At 40.6% G+C, this 20,219-nt stretch overlaps 1 protein-coding gene across 1 annotated transcript; it reads right to left on the reverse strand.

Annotated features, from left to right (window-relative positions):
* Positions 1-11,439: 11,439 nt before the first annotated feature.
* lmo2 (LIM domain only 2 (rhombotin-like 1)) lies at positions 11,440-14,446 on the reverse strand. The gene is made up of 3 exons (XM_079567217.1): positions 14,233-14,446; positions 13,147-13,362; positions 11,440-12,835 (listed from the first exon to the last, which is right to left on the reverse strand). The coding sequence occupies exons 1-3, from the start codon at positions 14,271-14,273 to the stop codon at positions 12,610-12,612; spliced, it is 483 nt and encodes a 160-aa protein (XP_079423343.1). The 5' UTR covers positions 14,274-14,446; the 3' UTR covers positions 11,440-12,609.
* Between the last annotated feature and the right edge of the window lie 5,773 nt (positions 14,447-20,219).

Below are 20,219 nucleotides of genomic sequence, written 5' to 3' on the forward strand. Positions count from 1 at the left end.
CCTTTGCTGTAAGTTATTGAGAGTCGAGCTCCCAGTGGGACAATGCACTCTCCTGTAAGACCGTCCATATTTACTCTACGATGAACTATGATGCATTCAAGGTGAAAGACATTGTACAGAAGTAAATTCCTGTTTCTGTAAACGGTGGCTTTTGAAATGAATATCAAATAAATGGATTCCTGTGTGACGTCTTGTTTTGTTCATTTGAACTACAATATCAAACAATCAGATGTTAAATGACTGACGGAGAAAACTTAAATATCACTGATGCCTTACCATCAATACAATGATGATGATTCTTTATATTGTCACTATGTCATTCAACAATAAGCTTGAATAGCCCATTGTAATGTATTAATGGTAAGGTATACAGTTTTAATGCACAACGTGGGGGCAAGAATGACGTGTCCCTCCGTGAAGTACATTAAAACTGTCTAATGCACAGCTCCAAGTTGTTTAATCCGCTTACACCATGGTCACACAAACGGAAACTGTTCATTTTTTAAACTCCGTGGCAGGAGTTATTGTATGTTTTAAGTGGTTTTACCTGAGACTAGTTCCAACTCAAATGTACAATGGAAACAGCTGCAGCCAGACTAACAGACTAACATAATCAGAATTGAGTATTCACCCAGACCATGGTACAATGGTGCGTTCATGTGGTGCTCGGGAACTCGGGTGAACGACTTCCCCAGTTGGGAATTGCAAGTGAACGCTTGCTCAACTGGGGAAAACGACTGCGGAACTCGGGTCAAGATGAGCTTCCCGACTTCCGCACCTGACTGCGGAAATCAGCTGATCTGTTCTTTTATCGTCCAATGTGAGCTTTTTAGTTAAACACTGCTACTTTTTTTAGTTTAATGTGAGCCGTCGTCATCCTCGTAGTAACAAAATTGCCTGACAACAATGCTTGGAAAAAGTGAATTTACGTGATATTTTTTAAAACTAACGTTTGAGACGCTAACAATGCATTTAAATGATTAGCTCAGCTAAGTGCTAATCAATGATAAAATACCGTTTTTATGACATCGGAATCCCCACTTTCCCACACAAAAAACACATGAACACAAACCAACTGGGGACAATGATGTCACATCTCGGGACAAAGAGCTCCCCAGTCCACATAAATGCACCATAAAACTGGCGTTAGCACTGTTTAACGCACGGCCAATCAGAATTGAGTGTTCATCCAGACCATGGTATAAAGCAAATTAATCTTCACATCTTCTGGAGCCAGTTGAAAGCTCCTACTCAAATGCCTAGAACACAAGTAGACCTCCACCAAGGCATCAAAATGTTATGGTCAATTTCAGATTTTGACTCTACTGAAACTTAGCCAAACAATCTGCATTTTAAGATAATAAATGACGTTCATATGTAATGGTAAAAGAATTATATAACAAAGATTTTGAGATCCATTTAATCACATGCATAAATGCGGGAGATAAACTGTCTTGTCTTTGTCCCACATCTCAGCTTTCAGATGAGATGCTCCTGTCGACCATTAGGGCCGGAGTTAAGCCTAATGGTTTGAATGGGCCTTAAATACCTCCAGGTGGTCTCTGTAACTGCTTGGCCATGGTCGGGCTGAAAGAAACCTGTCATGCAACACAGCGCGCAACTTTGTTTCAGACACATGTTCTTTGTTTTGGAGTTCAGTCATGCAACGCACAATGGTCTGCATCAAAACATTTTCATAAGACGTCCCAAATCCTCTTTAGATCAACAAAATGTCAGCAGGGACAACGTGATCCTCAGCGGTGGCACACGAGTTCGGGGGAACTCTGCAAAAGTGCCAACAAGAGAGAAAGGGATTTTTTTTTCCTTTCTTTTTAAGCCATTCTACTTTTTCTCATGAGATGTTTTGGTGCTTCAACAGTTGTGCAAGAGTTTAATGTGCTCGCATGACAATTGGTTGGTCTTAGTCACAAATGGCTCAAGTTCATGTTGAGTCAACCTTGCAACCCCTAAAATTTGTGTAATAAAAAATGAAAAAAGAGTGTTGTAAAAGCAGAAAGGATTTTAAAAAGTGTCGTCATGGCAAGTAGAGAGATTTGTTTAAATTTAGCCTTTAGTTCAATAGCACTATGGGACATCATATACACTGTATCTCAGCATTTTCACTGAATTTGGAAAAAAGACTAAGTTGTAAAATGGAAGTTTATTACAGCATGTTTATAGCAGTTTTTTCCATCACTTTTGAAATCTGTTGCTAGAATTACATTGAAAACGGTTTAGTGTCCCAACTTTTTCTTTTGCCAACAGAGTGCTCAGTTGCTCCATACCCTCCAGGGGTCGAGCCGTCTTGAAAGCTGATAGAAATCTGAAACTTCAAGGACCAAACGTAGTTAAAGTCACATCCCCCGGTGGTGCCCGTGCCTCTCTCGTCTCCGTCACATAAATAAACAGAGAGAGGAAGAGCGGCAGTCCGGAGTGCCCTCAACCACGGCTCTCGTTAAACCTTATGGGTCACGCCGCTCCAGCCAGGCTCCACTGACACCCCTAATAGAGGTCGGTCTGGCAACGGGACCATGAAGACCATTAGGGCACTTCAAAGTTCACCTTTTTTGGTAGTAGTTCCTTTTTACAGAAGATGCAGAAATGTCATACACCCATGATTGTGGACTTTCTGAGACCTTACACAGTCCTAGATGAGTTTATAAGCATGTTTCCCAGGTTTCAGATGACAAAGTGATTATTACAATATTAGTCTGTGCGAGGCTAATTATTTTTAGCATTACGTCCGGGTTTACAATCACTCATAATACGCCACAAATGCCACGCAGCCAGTCATTCTACCACAAATATCAGTGCACACAATACACAATGGGGCCAAATGGATTTCACTGGTATAAAAATGGGTAAAGCCCCTTTAAAATTCGTACAATCTTTCTGTATAACAATATGTTACTCAATACAGTAAAGAATTGCATTCTTACACATATATTTCTCCAGGAAATTTCTGCCTTGCGACGTCCAAATGACATGGGATTGTGAATCAAATGTGCCAGAAAAAGAGTTGATGCATTGATCTCATCTCAAGGGACTTTTAAAGCAGGGAGGACTCCGGCTCACTCCATAAGTTAAAACTGAAGCCCCTCCGCACCAGGAAGAGGAGGTGGAAAGAATACAGCATACATCACTTTGTACTACAGTAAAACTCTCAGGGGCAGAGGAATGGCCATAAACTTTGCATAGTGCTGCAGTGTTAAGTGCATTTGCTCCATAATGTCCGGTGAAATAGTGCGTTACCGGGCACAAATGCGCTTTAGCTTTTCAAGGATTTTTTTTGCGAGCCCACTGCACTGTAGGTTGGCTATAAGCACGTGGAAAAGATTTTATAAAGGCTATATTACTGGCAACCATCTAAGTGATTATGGTGCAGAAAAAACTTAAATCATGAGTCTGTTTTAATCTCGAAGAACAAAACGATTATTAGATGTTTACACTGTGATTTCAAACTTGCTTGCTCGGCCCTTTTCCCTTGACTCCTGATCTTCCCATCTCAGATTTTATCACTCAGCTCTACCATACAGTTTATCTTCATACAGTTCATCCTTAAAGCCCATACTGTGGCGCACATCTGCTGCATTGTTACTGTAAAATTGCATCCACTGCAGAATTTGTTAAAGTTCTTATAAAATAGACTTCCAGGTGCTCTGGGCATTTTCCAGAAAGGCCAGATGACATAAGAGGATTCAGACTTGGCACCATTTCCCTTTGCAGATGCACAATTGATCTGAGATTCTGTATCCGTCTGATGTTTATGACCGTCAAAGCTCAAAATAAAAGTAATCTTCTGTTTCGCGTTGATGGCGGCAATGGCTCATGTCTGATCGGTATAAACTGCTGTTGCTACATAAAACTGTTGTACTTTTGATATTATTTTTGTAATACAATTTGCCAAAGCTGTCAAACGAACTGGGTTGTTTGAGTTGAAGACATTTCCGCTCTCCTCAAAGGCTTCGCGAGCGCTGAAGGTTGGGATCAGATGGAGCCTTCGTGATGAGGAGGCAACCCGGTCCAGTTGACGACTTTGGAAACTTCTTGTACTATTTAAATGAAGACAACTGAGAGTAATGATGAGTACGATTAATCATGTACAATTTGACACGGAGAGCTAAAAATAAAGCGGTTCCATTTTTCAAAAAGCCTCCTTTGGCATGTTTCCACACTGAAATGAAAACCATTTCAAATTGCTCAAGTCAACACAAATTAGTGGCTGCCCTCCTTCGCTCCCCCAGAGCCTTTCAGCTTTCTTATCTTCTTGTGTTTCCAACCCACTCAACCTCTTCGCTCTAGCGTTTGTCTCTCTCCCCTGGCCAATGTGCTTCCAATTATGAATCTTGTGAATATGGGGCATGCCGTGAATCATCCCTGTGATTTATGGCACGCTTAAGTCTTACTGTGTTCAACGCCTTTGCACAAGAAGAAGGCCTCCTGCTGCAGGGGGCGAGGGTCAAAAACACACGCCACTTGACTCGAGTGCGTGGGGTCACTCCGGACCTGCGTGAATGGCAGATTGATGGTATAAATCCTATAAGGCCACAATGGAGTGAATATGAAGAGCTAATGTTAAAGCAGTACTAAGCAACTTGTTTACCTTAATAAATCCTTTTCGTAGTCCCTCTGCGGGTAATACAAGTGTTAATCGGATGATCGGGGGGTCTTTCATCTCCACCTGGTATCTCTGGCCAGAAAACCACAATTGCAACTTTGCTGCCACCGGGTCGGAGGCCCCAATACACACTAATGGAAGTAACGGGCAAAGCTAACTGTGGGCTAGCACCACTCAAACAGTATTTACAGCCAAGTTTAAGTGAAAAAAAAAAATCTCCATTGTGTAATTGGATGTACAATATCCCCCGCTCCCTAGTATTTACTCTCACAGACAATTAATGAGTAGAAAAACGCTGCATGCTATGACACCTGCAGTGGCGCTTATGGCCTCTAGGGGCATGAGTTACTTAGCACTGCTTTAAGTAATTTTAGATGTCTACAAGCAGTTTTGGACCAGCAATTTGTGATTAGGAACAGACTGTCTTGCTTTTATTGCAGTTGGGCAGCATTTTCATGACTTTAAGTACCTTTTGCATACTGGATGCTCAATATCGATGTATTATATAGTGTATATTTTGTGAAAGGTTTTCTTGATAACTATACGAATGCAAAGAGTAGGTGATTTCAAACTGTGGCATAGTGGAAGTAAAGTAAACAGCTGGCTTTACAATATTTTGCCGAAGCACATTTTGAGCACATTATCAGAGCGTTCAAAGGGAAATAATGATCCAGAGTCAACGAAAACAAAACAAAATACGTGGGAAATCTGTGACAAATGTGGCCGCACTCAAACAAAGAGAAAACCAATAAGGAAATAACTCCAAAGCCACAATCCTTCACTGTCAGCAACCCCCCCTTTAAATTCCCCTATCCCCCATGTAACCATAGAGCGCCCTGTGGTCTCCTCACACGGGATAGCCGAGGCCATTTATTTGTATTCATCAACTAAAATGCGAGTTGTGGACAGAAAACACATGCTCCCAGCGGTGGCTCACAGGACAGCGGTGATGCTCCAGGAGAGGAGATGTCCCATGAGATTCATTTCCTGCCCTCCTCCGGCTATTTCCTGTCTGGCCCTTCGCGGGCACCATACCGAATGTGACATTGGACGTCCCGGTCAAGAGTATATATATATACGGCCATGGGTTCACACACTGCAGGGAGAGTTATGTTGTTATTTATTCAGCGTGACAGTCTGGATCACCCCTGAGATATGGGATTATTAGTTTAAAGCAGCAGTGTGCAACATTTCACCCAAGCGTCTCTACTGTGAGCGGGCCGGCCTCTCCTCAGACCTTAATTTTGTCAGTGTCTGAGCATGTTCGGTGTCACAGACATGTTTGTTCTGAGTTTCAGGACAGTTTAGTAATGATCGTAGGATATGAGCAACAGAGAACCTGGAATGCTCCGCAGTGTGGCTTTTAATTGGCTTCTTTTGAGATTTTCACTTGAGAAACCTGCTCTTTTGGGTTCAATTTCCCAAATGATGCACAACCTTCTTTCAGTCATTCCACACTCTTAAGAACCTAACCTTTAAGTAACTTCTCGCTGTAGCAAACGGAGATATTCTGGCTATGGTGTTTTCACGGTCCACCCGTGCGCCCCTGGATCATCATCTCACCGGACGTAACACCCTTCGCACTGGATAAGCGCCGCACAAAGACCAAATGCAAGTTTTATGTTCGGTGCAGGCTTATTACATGCAGGAAAAGGCTTCTCTAATTCCCCCGGGAGACGGAGCACAGCCCTTGTAAATCATCAGGCAATGAAAGTTTCCTGTGCAACCGCGGCTAAAACAAACTGAACACACGGAGCGCACCGATCTGTCTCTCACGTCCACGATCTGAGAGGCAGGAATTTTTATGAGGAAAGAACAGACGAGAGCCTTCAGGTCTGAGAGAGGTACACGATACAGCATCCACTGAGCAAGGAACAAGAACCAAACTCATCTGAAAGAATCTGTGTGGGAGGCTAAATTTGGTTTTATTTCAACTTTTTAAGGTGCACCTTTTTGATGTAGTGAAGATAGGGGACATTAGGTTTAGGCTGTGCCAGTCCAAAGCCGCATGGAAAAGGATACTGTCAAGAAGGACAAAGGCAGATTAAAGTCTAGAAGAGAATAATGATGAATGATATATAATGCGATTTGCCTATATTGGTTATAGGCAACAAGATTCAGCTTTTGTTTTTCTTTTATGCTTCAGAGATTATTTTGAAAGGAACCCATGAATACCTGTGTTGCTTCCCCTGAAACTAATTCCCCCACTTACATTGGCCACTGTGAATGGGATTGCACTTCCAGTCTCATATACCCTGGACCACATGCGCCATCTGCTGGTGATACCCGACACCACAGCGAGGGGAGATGCGTGTGAGCCGGGTTGTTTTAGTGGCAATGGGCATCTTGACAAAAACAAGCTGTAAACCGCATTTTCTCCCTTCAGAAAGTTCTCTCAGTTTCCATGAGCGCAGCTGGTTGTTTTTAGCGTTACCCGGACAGGATCGCAGTGGCATGGGCACACTGGAGATGAAACAGACCTCCCTTCGGCACACAAACACCACACTGCTCCACTACACTCCCGGCCTTGTGCGCAGCTGCTCGGGATGACACAAGGCGCACAGGGCTTTATTGAGTCGTGCTGGGGCCGTTGTGGTGCTCTGGTAAAGCTCAGCCTCCGGGGCAAACCAGGAGAAGGAAAGCGGCCCAATGGAAGACAGGCAGGCATCTTGGCAAGACTGGAAGCTCTGCGGGGGGGGTTTGTTGAGAGATGGACTGGGACAACTCTCATGTGCAAGTCTGTTTAATATAGCAGATACAGCAGGCTATAAAATTCATTGAGTGTAAACATTGTGAACTAATCCTCAGCCAAGTTGAGACCACCTAATAGTTGGGTCATCTATGCCAATTCCGTGATCGTGGAGGTTCGTTTCTCTATGGATTTGTCATCCATGGAGGGCGAATGAACAGATTAGCCCCCATGCTCCTCTCAAAAATGCAGGCAACCTTTTCTGGAGCCCTAAATCCAAAATGGCCACCATCAACAATAGTAGAAATGATCTTTACCATGGTTTTGCCTATAATGATATACAGTAGGCCATGTTCACTCTGCAACTTGTTCATTGAGAAATCCATTTTTGATGTCAGATTCATGATTTGACCTATTTTTTGTATCCTCAAATCCAAAATGGCAGCTGTCAGTCATATTGAAAAATGATCAATTACCACCACTATTCAAACAATCAAAAAATGTAGGCTTTGACTAACACCTTTGGTTTGAAGAACCTTTTACTTACAGATACTTTATGCCCTTTATTTGACTGTTAAAGACAGCCAGGCATCCTTAAAATCATTTACATTCAATTCTACACATGAATAGTTTGAGGGTTTGGAACTTATTTCCTAATAGAATTGAATGCTTGATCGAATATTTCTAAACCAATGTACTGATTCCCATGAGTTTCCTTCCCCCTCTGCGGGGCCACTCCCCTTGTAGATGTTCCACTGGATTATCATGGCAACGTCCGTAGAGTTCCTCATCACATCACAAGGAACTTTGTGAGTCAAAGTCAATAACACATTTCCATCACACTTAACCAGATCTTTGAATGGTTAGCAGCATTTATCTCACAGTTTACGACTTTAAACATGAAACTCTTCAAGAAGAAGCCTTCTTCTGATGCAGCACTAGTTCAGAAGCTATGGCTAGCTCTGAACTCAACAAAACATATGAATCTCACTTGACAAGACCAGAGGCAGATGGAGCGACAGCCAAAAATCTCATTGGAGATGGCTCTCCACAACAAAACCCTGCGCTCAGAACATCTGCAGAAGACTATGGACATAAAAAACGAGAGCCTGAGGGCCAGCAGAGCAGAGATCGAAGCTCTCCACGGCCAAAACCAGAGTCTACAGGAGGAGAATCTGAGACTTCAAGTCTCCATTTGTGAGCGGGACGCCAAAATTCCTCATCTGCAGCAAAAGATGGATGATCAGAAAGAGAGCGCTGAGATGGTTATCGATGCACTAAAGTTCAACCATGGCCAGCTCAAAGTGGTAAACACTAATCTTCTGATTCTTCTTCTGATTAAGATTAAAGGCCTGGAAGGACAATTGGAGAAGCAGCGCATCCAGAAAGAACAGATGGAGCAGGGACATGAACAGAAAATGCAATTGCTTCAAAAACAACTGGACGACAAAACACCGCAGCTCCAAAATAAAGTGAGAAAATGTGATGACAACACGCAGGAGAGTATTAGGGACAAACTTCACACTGTAGAAACATTTAATCTTATTTTTGAGAGGATACTTCTATCTCTCCAGGATAAAGACAAACAATTCAGTGTCTTGGAGGACACAAACCAATCACTTAAGACTGACGAGATCTTGAAATATAAAATGCAAACATCAGGGACCATCTCATGCTTGGAAGCAGAGGTCATGGAAACCCAGACGGAGCTGGAGAAATCCACAGAGTCTTCAAGAGCAGCTCCACCTAAAAACAAAAACTGACATGATTTTAAAGCAGCTCCAAGAGGAGAAAACAAGAAATGTCTTTTATCCCACGAGCATTAACGTTGTTTTAACGCTGTTGCTGTTTTTATTCTGTTGTAATGCACACATTACAGGTTAAACATTTTGTTCTTTCATGCTATGTCAATGTTTTAATATACCTAAACCGAAACCTAGAAAGTAGAAATAAAGGCGGCATGTGACAGAGCTGGAGAGGAGCCAGAAAAATGTAGGGAGGAAACGCACGCTCTCTGTGAACAGGTGAAGGAACTGTCGGACAATCTTAATGAAAGCGTGAAAATTATCGTGAACTTGCAGGAGACAAACAAGTGTCTCCAGAGGGGAACACAAGTCCTTTTAGATAAACTCATAAAAGCTGAAAGACCAACCCGGACACAGACGTACGTCACCAAGATGAGCAGGACACAGGTCCAGCAGCACAGGGTCAGCCAGTACAAAAATAAACATGACTGCTTATGAGAGTACAAAGAACTAAAAACAAAAAAATGCAGTGGAGAAATGGTCTGTCCATTTTTTTTCCACACCAAGTACCACCCCATAAATTATTATTATTATTATTCCACCAGATCTGGATCAAGATCAAAACCGGGTCCAAAATTGATTTCATTTGGATTCAATTATGGCTAAACTGGATGTAAACCATGTCTAAAGCAGAGAAATATATATGCATTACTATGGCATAACTGAACTGAACACATAGATTCCTCTTTGGACTCAACATGGACTTTTATGAAACGTTACAGTTTACGGATCACTACACATCCATAACAAATGCTTCCCCTGATTAACAATGACAGCTGAACCACTGCAATCATTGTTATGCCAAACTAGCACGAGTGAATGAAGCATGTTTTTCTTTGGCACGTTTGCTAATAGAGACGACAGATGTAATTGGAGAAGAGCGCTGATGAAGAGTCAAGGATAGAAACCGAATGAATTGTTGATATTAATAGAAGATAATGAGAAAGTGGACCAAAGAGTAGGGAGAATATGGGTAAAGTGGGACACTGTTAATTGGTTAAGAAAAATGGACTACTATGATTCTGTTCAGACTGTTAGCTAACTGTAGTGTGAGTGTCTGATGCTGTCGGTGCAGAAGGAGCTGTCAGACATGGAATGGAATATCAAACCAAAGGCTATAAACTAAAAACAAGTGTAACAAAATAAATAATCCTGTGTAAAGTGTCTTAATCAGATTTATTTTAGTTTTAAGTGAGTAATAATATGCAGGACATGCCAAAGAAACACATGTTCAATCTATGATATCAGGCCACCGTTAATTTGTAGAACACGTTTTAAAGATTTTAAAAGAAACATAGAAACATAAAGCCTATATTCCAAAAAGCTAATTTAAACAATGAGAAACTTCAAAGAATAACTTAATGTTGAAATGTTGCTAAAAAAAAGTGCTACTTCATTTTATTTATTTATTTTTAATTTAATTACTTAATTACAAACAAAAAATATATAATAAATATATAATAAATGTATAAATAAAAAAACATACTCCACAAAAATACACACAGTGATCAAATCTCTTAAAACAACCAGTAAATAAAATGTTATATTTTGTTATACATAGGTTTAAGAATATTAGATCAAGCATTAAATACTATTTGGAAAAAAATTCCAAACCCCCAAACTATTCATGTCATTTAATGTAAACGACTTAAGGATGCCTGGCTGTCTTTAACAGTCAAATAAAGGGCATATTGATAAAGTATCTGTAAGTAACCCTAGGTGTTAGTAAAAGACAACATTTTGTGATTGCTTAAATAGTTTTGGTAATTGATCATTTTGGATTTAAAGGACAAAAAATAGGTCAAATCATAAATCTGACATCAAAGATGGATTTTTCAATCCAAGAAGTTGCAGAATGCACTTATTGCATGTCATTATAGGCAAAACCATGGTTAAGATCATTTCTAAAATTGTTGATGGTGGCCATTTTGGGTTTAGGGCTCTAAAAACCTTTGCCCGCCTTTTTGAGAGGGACATGGGGGCTAATCTGTTCTTTCACCCTTCATAGATGACAAATCCACAGTGAAACGAACCTCCGCTCTTCACGGTCACGGAATTGGCATAGATGACCCAACTATAAGTGTCCTTGGCTCCTCCACATTAATAACTCCTCATTAAATTTTCCAAAAGAATCTCTCAAGTTTGCCCATTTGTAATATATTCTCATCTTAATGAACAGCTAAAAGAGATCGATGGATTTCTCACATCTCGAAAAACAGAAATTATATTGACCCCGCTTCAAAAACTATAGGTACTTCTGACCAGAATTGGCTCAGAAAGCACAAGGGGCTCCTACAGTGCACTGTGCTCCTCCAGTGGCATCAAATGCGGAACAAAGTTGACCCTATACCAATCATTTAATCTTACTATCCAGTGAATGAACTCACATCAGGCTCCTGTGTCTATGTGTTTTAAAGAGTCTCACACATTATGAGTCAATGTGGTCACTGTGGTCAGACTCTCATTCCTGCCCTCACACGTCAGACCCCCTGATAGACAAATTCACTTAGTGCAGTTATGGCGGTAAAGAAAACTGGGGATGGCAGGAGGCTGTGGTCAGCTCAGCAGGAGCACGCCTTATGGCCATCTCAGACAGAGCTGACAGATAAATACACACGAGGAGAGCTTACAGACAGACAGCAGCTTTGAACACAGTGAGCCACAGAGCACGCCATCATGACGGCATTAACTACAGCCAACAGGTCTGGTATGGTTTAGCAAATCTTTTGTGACAACAAGATTCGCTTGTAGTCAGGATTTTCTGTGACCTCTTGTGGTTATAAATGAGTAAGACATTATGTGACTATGAAAAGGGAAATTAACTGACATCTTAATAGGGTATAGGCAACATTAAATGCTACTCATCAGATGTATTTTGTAAGCTTAAGCTGTAGTATTCAAGCTACCAAAACACGGAACAAAACAATTCATCTTTACATCTTTATTTTATACCCAAAAGGAAGCACTTACCAGTTTAAAACAAACTGTCATTTATTTGTGTGTGTGCGTATGTAGCTTATCCTATACTGTACACATCCTGTAGCAACAAGCAAAGCTACTGCTGTTTTCTTGGCACTAGAGGGCACACTCAGTCCAACCAGGAAGATAGTACTTTGGATACAAAAGTCCATTCCAGTCAAGATTTAAAAATACTTTTCCATTAATATATTCATATTAAATTGCCATTGATCCACGTTGGTTCAAAATCTACAACACAGTTCTTGCATATTCACTTTTTTTTCTTTTTCCATAACAATTTTTTCAAAACACATATAAAATGTTATTGCATTAATCTATTTTTGCATTGGAGTTAGGATAAGTCTTATAAATCCTACTGGAAACGCTGGTGCACTTCTTATGGGTCTCCAGCAGAGAGCGGCGTTGAGCTGTGGCTGCCCTTGTTCCCCTTCACAAATCGCCTGTATAAGATTTGAACTGTTTTTGTGTCCCACTTAAAACCTGTGGGACTGGGCTGTGGTGACAGTGGGCAGGACGTCCTATACCAGGCCGTTTCCGTTGAGTTTAGTCCATTCAAAGATGTCCTGTTCACACACAATGTCCGAGTTGATGAGCAGGTATCGGTCGCCCACGCAGAAGTGCTTTTGGCAGGCGGCGCATTTGAAACACTCCAGGTGGTACACTTTGTCCCGCACTCTCATGGTCATCTCAAACGCTCGGATCCTCTTTTCACAGGAAGCACACAGGCCGTCCTGACCAAAGAGTCTGCAGGACAAAATTAAAGAGACAACTTTAGTGATTCTGATTTCAGCATCCATCCATCCATCCATCCATCCATCCATCTCAAACCCCTCCACCACGCTAAGGTGGCGGTTCCAGGAGGGGGGGGATTTTAGTATCAGCTTTCAATTTCAATTGTAGAACGCACACCCTATAAATCTCCATATAAAGGTTTGGCAATAACCTTTCCAAAGGTAATCCTAAACCTATATGCTACACAACAACTCATACTTAACTTACTGAATGCTGTTTCACTGTACTCATAAGCATTGGCAATGGCCATTCATTGTACAAACCTGAGGTAATCTCTCCGGCAGAGTTTTCTTCCCAGTTTGTAGTAAAGTCGTCGGCCCACTTCCCCGAGCCGGCAGCCACAAAGGTCACAGCTGAGGCAGTCCTCGTGCCAATACTGCTCTATGGCCTTCAGGAAGAACCGGTCCCCAATGCTCTGCTGGCACCCCCCACAGGTCAGCAGGGAGGGGGGCATCTGCAGGACCTCGTCCACTGGCTCCCTAAATGGAAAAACACAAGGTAAATATACTGCCCATGGTTTGAAAGGAAACATTGACTATGTTTACGTCGAGAAATCAAGTCCTATACAGTGTACTGCTGATCCTCCCTCAATGTATTTTATTTTGTATATATTAGGAACACATAGAAGTACCGCAAAGGTTCATCTTCTTGTAAGTGTAAAATTCAAGCCCAAAGTGGCATGCGTGAGCATAAAACACCTTATGTAGGACTACCGTGAAAAGCAAAGATAACTGTACATTTTCAGACAATATTTGGCACTAAAGGCAGAACAACAGGCCCTGCAAAATTTCCATTATAAGTTGGTGTGTGTTTTTTTTTTTTCAAACACAAAAACAAACATCTTTCTACATACAATCTCTAATAATTCGCTTTTTTTTTATAGAGCAAGCCTGTAGTGTTAGGCGTACTTAAAGGATCAGCACTGCAGGGTCATCTCTTGGTGCACAGGAAAGAGGAAAGGGAAATGGACAGTGAGGCATGAGTGTTATAGAAGTAACGAGGGACTGGCGCCTTTCATGGCTCAGCTGTGACTGTACTTTACAAAGAGCAGGACAAAATATGCTGCAAAAGCACAGGGTAATGTTATTCCAGTACAAGCACATGGAACAACACCTCGGCTGTGTAGAGTCCCATCTTATCTTATTTACTTTGAAACACAAGACTAATGTGAAAGCAACAACTTAACCCAAAATGCCCTTTCATCATTGATTCAAAATCTAAAAGCTGGGCAGCCATACATGCATTTAAACATACTGGAAGCAGCCATTGTCTACAGTCATGTGTCCTTGGATGCCTTATTGAACCAAACACAGCAGTAAACAAGGAGAAGGTCAATAAAGGCTACTTACTCATTGGCTTCCAGAGTCTTCCTCTCTATGGTGGACGACATCTGTGCACCTGACGTCGATCTAGATGCAGCCTAGATAAAATCGCAGCCTAATGAGCCCGCGAAGACGGTTGAGGTGTCTGGAAGTGGATTGCACCTGTTCCCCGCTCTCTCTCTCTCTCTCTCTTTCGTACACTTGCAGCCGCAGACGCACAGCGATACGCGCACTCAGAACACCGGCTCCGGCCAGTCAATCGAAATGGCTGCGAGACCAGATGTGTAAGAGCTCAGTGCTGATGGAGGGCACTGTCATCGTTTCCTGGGGCGGCAGACCGAATAGTGACACCCTCGAGTCACCCACTCATGAAGCCGCCTGAAGACGCACGACCCGGGGCTAAACTACATCGTCCGCCTGGCAGAGTGTTGCCAGTGCTCATTCCCCTCCACGTAAAGCCTGTGTTATTGAAAGGCATCGTGGGTATAAATACACTCCCCCCCCCCTCTCTCTCTCTCTCTCCCTCTCTCTCGTTTCCCTCTTCCTGTTCACGACTGTTTGACAATGGGGGGAAATGGGTCTTAAAGCGACAGCTAAACGGCCCTGTCTGCTCGTGCGTCTGCGCCGTGATGCGTGCAGTGGGTCGTGACTCGTGACACAGACTAAACGACTTCAATTACGGGCTCCGCGAGACGAGATGCAGACCTCACCTAAGATAAAGACTGTGATATGGTTGGGTAGCAAGAGACATGTTTGTTTTTAGGTTATTTTGTCGTGCTCCTTGGCCAGGGTCCCTCTCTTGGAGAAAATTAAATAAAAGTAAAGGTAAAATATGGCTTATTTACAAGGATGACATCAGTTGCTTCATTATCATTTTATTTCAGTGAAGCAGCAATTTCAATGAAGAGATTTTAGGCAGAAAAGTTTGACTATTTGACTTAACATGGTTGGCAAGGCAACAGTTTAGAAATTGTTTGCCTTCATCTATGTCACTTCCTGTCTGTAAACATCTCAAAAATGGTCAAACTAAAGAAAGCTGGTTACAATCTTTAGTAAAATCTTAAATATGGTTGTGGTAACCTGTTAACCCCACCTGAATGGAGCATATTTTCTTTACTTTGCTTTACCTGAATCTAAAAGCTTCTTGAAAATGAAAAAGTCAAAATGGTGACAAAAGCTAGAAGAAAACAAAGGACCGAAGCGCAACAAAAATGTGATGAAAAAGTGATGCAAATGTGATTTTAAAAAAAGTGACAAAAATGTGATGAGAATGTGATGAAAAAATGACAAAAAAGCAAAAAAAAAGGATGAAAATACAACAAAAATGTGACGAAAATACAACAAAAACGTGACAAAAAAAATGACAAAAAAGCAACAAAAATTGATGAAAATGCAACAAAAATATGATGAAAATACAACAAAAATGTGACAAAAAAATGACAAAAAAGCAAAAAAAAATGGATGAAAATGCAACAAAAATGTGACAAAAAAATGACAAAAAAAGCAAAAAAAATGGATGAAAATGCAACAAAAATGTGACGAAAATACAACAAAAATGTGATGAAAATACAACAAAAATGTGACAAAAAAATGACAAAAAGGTGAAAGAAATTAGGAATATACAACAAAAATGTGACCAAAAAAATGACAAAAAAGCAATGAAAAATAACGTCATAAAAGGGACGTAGCAAAAATGCAAGGAAAAAGATCCGTTTAGATCAGTTCTGTAGGTCTTAGCTTTCAAATGAGGCTGTAAACTATCCAATCAAGAAGCTTCTAGATTTAGGTATTGCCTAACAGGACAAAATGCGCTCTGTTTAGGTGGGGTAAGAGGTTAACACAATTATATTTAAGATTTTGCTTCATGTGTGCTGTCATGAAGTAGCAGGCTTGTTATTGTAAATTAAAAGTATTGCATGAAAGTTTCCTGCCACACAAACTGCAAAAAGGTTACGACAAAATGCATTTGTTCATAAATTATATCATAAACTGCATCAAAACAACCAAGGTTTCCTGTAATAGGCCCTGAAATCACTTAACTACTGCAGCCTTGTAATCCCTTCATTATAAAGGCTTTCCTAAATTTTCCCTGACAAGTATAAAGATGAATGTATTGTTTTGTAAAGCCTTTTTTCATGTACAAAGAAATACACTTTGTTTCTACGTTGTCAGAGTCCTCGCGGCGGAGCTTAGCTGCTGTTATCTGCTGCCAGAGCCGGAGCCAGTTTCTGGAGGGAGGGACCTCACAGCAGTTGGCCTGAGCTCTGTGAGATAAAGCTCCTCAGCTCCACTCCAGTCAGCCTCTCCGACAGATGCAGGAACCAAATTCAAAATGTGCACCTCCCGGGGCTACACACCGCAGGACTTGGACTGCGTTGTAGGCTGGACGTAGACCAGGCTAGGCGCCCAGGAGCAAGGTGAGAGAGGAGCAGGGGGGAGCCGGCAACAGATTTACAAGGACAAACGTGAAGTTAAACCAAAATCACTTGGTATTACAAATTATCAAAAACAAACAGTTGCAAACAAGAGAAAGAAAATGATGGCGCCTATTGACAAAAATTAGGGGTATTGCTGATAAATGCCCCGCTTATATTAGAGAGGGTTATTATAATTTAAGTGAAGAATTTATACAGAGAAAGCGGTGCTCTATTCTATGCCACACCAGTCCCCACTCAAATACAGGATAATATAGGCCTACTAACAACCATGACATGAACTTCCTGTGAAGAAAGCCCAAAGGATGTGTGCAGCTGTCACAAAGCTCTCTTTGGGGGGTTAGAGCTAGTGTGAATATTGCATTAACTTCCTTCATCCCCTGAAGAAGACACTGGGCTTCTCAGATAGACTAGACCCCTCCAGATGGTTGAGAATGATAGCAGTTAAAGAGCAATAAACTCCCAGGCTGTTGTTATTAGGCGACAAAATCTCCATGTTTCCGTGTCAGGGTTCCTAACTGTGGTTGAAGTTGTTAAACACCGTTGTATCATTGCTGCAGGAGCAGAAGTGAGGGAAAATATGAATGAAAGAGTGAAATTGAGTCACCAGTGTTGCGTTATGGACTTTTTACTGACAATGGCTTAACTGCAATACCACGCACCATTTGTCTTTTTCTTAGAACACATAGGTTTATCATGAACAACATGCAGATGTAACATTTTTTTTTTATGACCAGTGATTCTGAATGACTTGCCAATTCAGTGTGAAAGAGGATGGAGAGAAACATTCAGTATATTGTTGAAACCGACGACACTGAGGTCAGCTAATCCCAACAAAGTGCCATCTTCGGCCTTTATCATCATGTAGCACAATCAAACAAATTATGTAAAGGTTCGACAAAGTCATTGTTGTTTGCAGTGTTGGGGCAACGTGTTACAAAAGTAGCGAGTCACAAAAATATATTACTATAGCTAAGTACTATACTATACTGTAGCTAAGGAATAAAACATTATTATTATTATTATTACACACAACACAGTAATATATTAGTCATTACAATTCAAGTAACTCGAGTCACAAGTGCAATTGTATGAAAGAAAAAATGCCAAACTCCCCCCAAATAAAATGAAGCATGCCAAATAAAGTTGGAAGTTGGTGTAAGATTTGCAGTTGCGTATAGTTAATGTTGTCAAAACAAAACACAAGAGAATAGGGATAGCAAGGGAAAAGGAAATCTTTGACTGCACATTGTTCGGTGACATTATTACTAATTTCACTTTATATTTAGCTGAAAGTAGCTAAGTAACACACATATTACATTTTTAAAACTGTAACTATAGTTATAGAATATATAAATTTTACTTGCCCATCACTGGTTGTTTGTCACATGTATGTTTTCAGCTTGTGCAATTGCATGGCACATGATACTTAGATTAAGTTTAGATTGAGTTGCTGTAAACACATTAACTACTGTTCAGAAAACAAATAGTTAAGCACCCAGAAGAGCCTTTGGGAATGTTCTGGACCTTGTTTTGCCATTTTAGTTATGAGAGCTAGTGAAGAGTTAAAGGGAATAGCTTGAACCGATCAGGTTAATATTGAAATGGCTTTGCCGTAATGCTGTCAACTGTATGATCAGTTTTCTGTCAAAAAAAAGGCCTGATTTGACTCTGATAGCCTTTTCTTGAAGCAAGCCTCTGGATATGGTTGATCAAAGTAATACCTTTCTAATGGTCAACAATAATGTCTGCCAGCCCAGTGGTTCTCAACTAAGTGTCGTTTCAGGACCCTCAATCTATCATGTCAAGAATGTTAATTGTAACACTTTGACTCTGTTATACTTGTAGCCTACTCCAGAATGTCAAGATTGTCTAATCCAGGCTAAGATAAGATGAGACTTTATTGATCTCACAATGGATAAATGCACTTGTTACATCAGCTCTCAAGACGACAAGGAAAATGGCCAATCAAGTAGTAACTATAGGTGTCTTATATACAATGAATACTGGCATCGATCAAGACAATCAAAACTATCAAACCAATTTATCAGTTATCAAGGCTGTCAGTTGTCGGGACCACTTCTGGGCAGTGGCTCCCCTGTTGATGACTGAGTTGAGAACCATGCACAAGCCTATATGGTTTCCTCTTCAGCACACTATCAGGGTTTTAAAGACTGACCGTGATTTAGGGACCCACCCTGGAAACATTTTATAAATGGACACTGATTTGATAAAACAAACCACAGCACGGAAATTAGTCACTCGTTAAAAGGGTTCTTCACTGGCCCCTGGGACCCTCCCATAATCAGTATTATCCCTGAAAGAAACACTTTCAGGGCACAGTGCAATCAAAACACTGTGCAACCATGTTAACTGCTTCCTGTTTTGGGAAAAGGAGTTTCACATTCTCTAGCTTTTGTTTCACTTCAGTTTGCGATTTTAGATAGGCCATCTGGTAATGCACACAAAAAAATAAAAGAAAATGGAATAGCTTATTGCACACTAAGCATATAAGGAGACCTACTATAGCTTACTGACTTAATGTAATGTATTCGTAACCGGTAGTTGAAATAAGCGAATGAATACATTTGATAGTAATAGAATAAAGCAAAATACAACACCTATTTGCAAAGTCATTGCATCTCTAATATCATGGTAAGTTTCTATATTGAGTAGTAGATTGTTAGGCCTACTCAATACTGCCATCTACTGAATACAATGTAGAATTGTAAAGGACAATTTATTTACACCCTGTAAACTACAAGCCAATACAGCTACCACAAAAATATTGCCCATTACCATGAAGCAAAACCTATTAAATAATAATATGTAGCTTGATAAGCATTAATGATTTCAAGTTCTACCTCTATCACATGATATATGTATAATAAATGTATAATGAATAGGCATACATCAATTAACAACATGTTTGTAAGTTTTATCATTTTATTATTATGTTTTTTGTTTGGTTTTGACACATAAGGCACATTGGTAAATAGAATCAGATCACTTTCACTTTTGTTTCTGTAGTTTGAAAAGTTCATTACTGACCATTAGCAGTTCATATATTAGGGTTTATTCTATCTGAACATGTTACAAAAGATAATACAATATCAGACCTCTCTAATAACTTATAATAAACTTGAACAAAAGTTTGACCAACATTTGCTCCTCTTATACTTGTACTCCATGTCAATTGTGTCAGTTATGATTGAAATGCAGTGTGGTGCCACAGCTGTGCCCAGGCTCAGGACAGAGCCAGAGCTCAATGGGACAGCTGTCACAAATACTGTATAAGGCAGAGGAGTGGACCATGGAGTGGACACTAGTCTAATCAAAGCTAATGATTGTGCAGATTTTGTGCCAAGAGGCCATTCATAAATATGCCTGACTATAAGAATACATGTACAATACTAAAATAAATACTAACTTATAATAATCAGTCCCTGCTAATATTTTGTGCAATTTACACACTAAATAAATTATTTTGAAACAAACATTATGTTTTTGAAACGGCATTATTGTGGATATGTATTCAGGCATATCTTTGGGAGCTAAATACGGACCTTCGCCTTTTAT

The sequence above is a fragment of the Gobius niger genome (genome assembly GCF_951799975.1).
Source record: "Gobius niger genome assembly, chromosome: 12".
In the NCBI taxonomy this organism is placed as follows: domain Eukaryota; kingdom Metazoa; phylum Chordata; class Actinopteri; order Gobiiformes; family Gobiidae; genus Gobius; species Gobius niger.

Bases quoted from the DNA above. Each gene is read 5' to 3' on its own strand.
- lmo2 (XM_079567217.1), bottom strand. From the start codon at position 14,273: ATGTCGTCCACCATAGAGAGGAAGACTCTGGAAGCCAATGA. The intron at 13,363-14,232 runs GTAAGTAGCCTT...TTTTCCATTTAG, and splicing joins AAGACTCTGGAAGCCAATGA to GGAGCCAGTGGACGAGGTCC. The intron at 12,836-13,146 runs GTTTGTACAATG...TTTGTCCTGCAG, and splicing joins TGCCGGAGAGATTACCTCAG to ACTCTTTGGTCAGGACGGCC.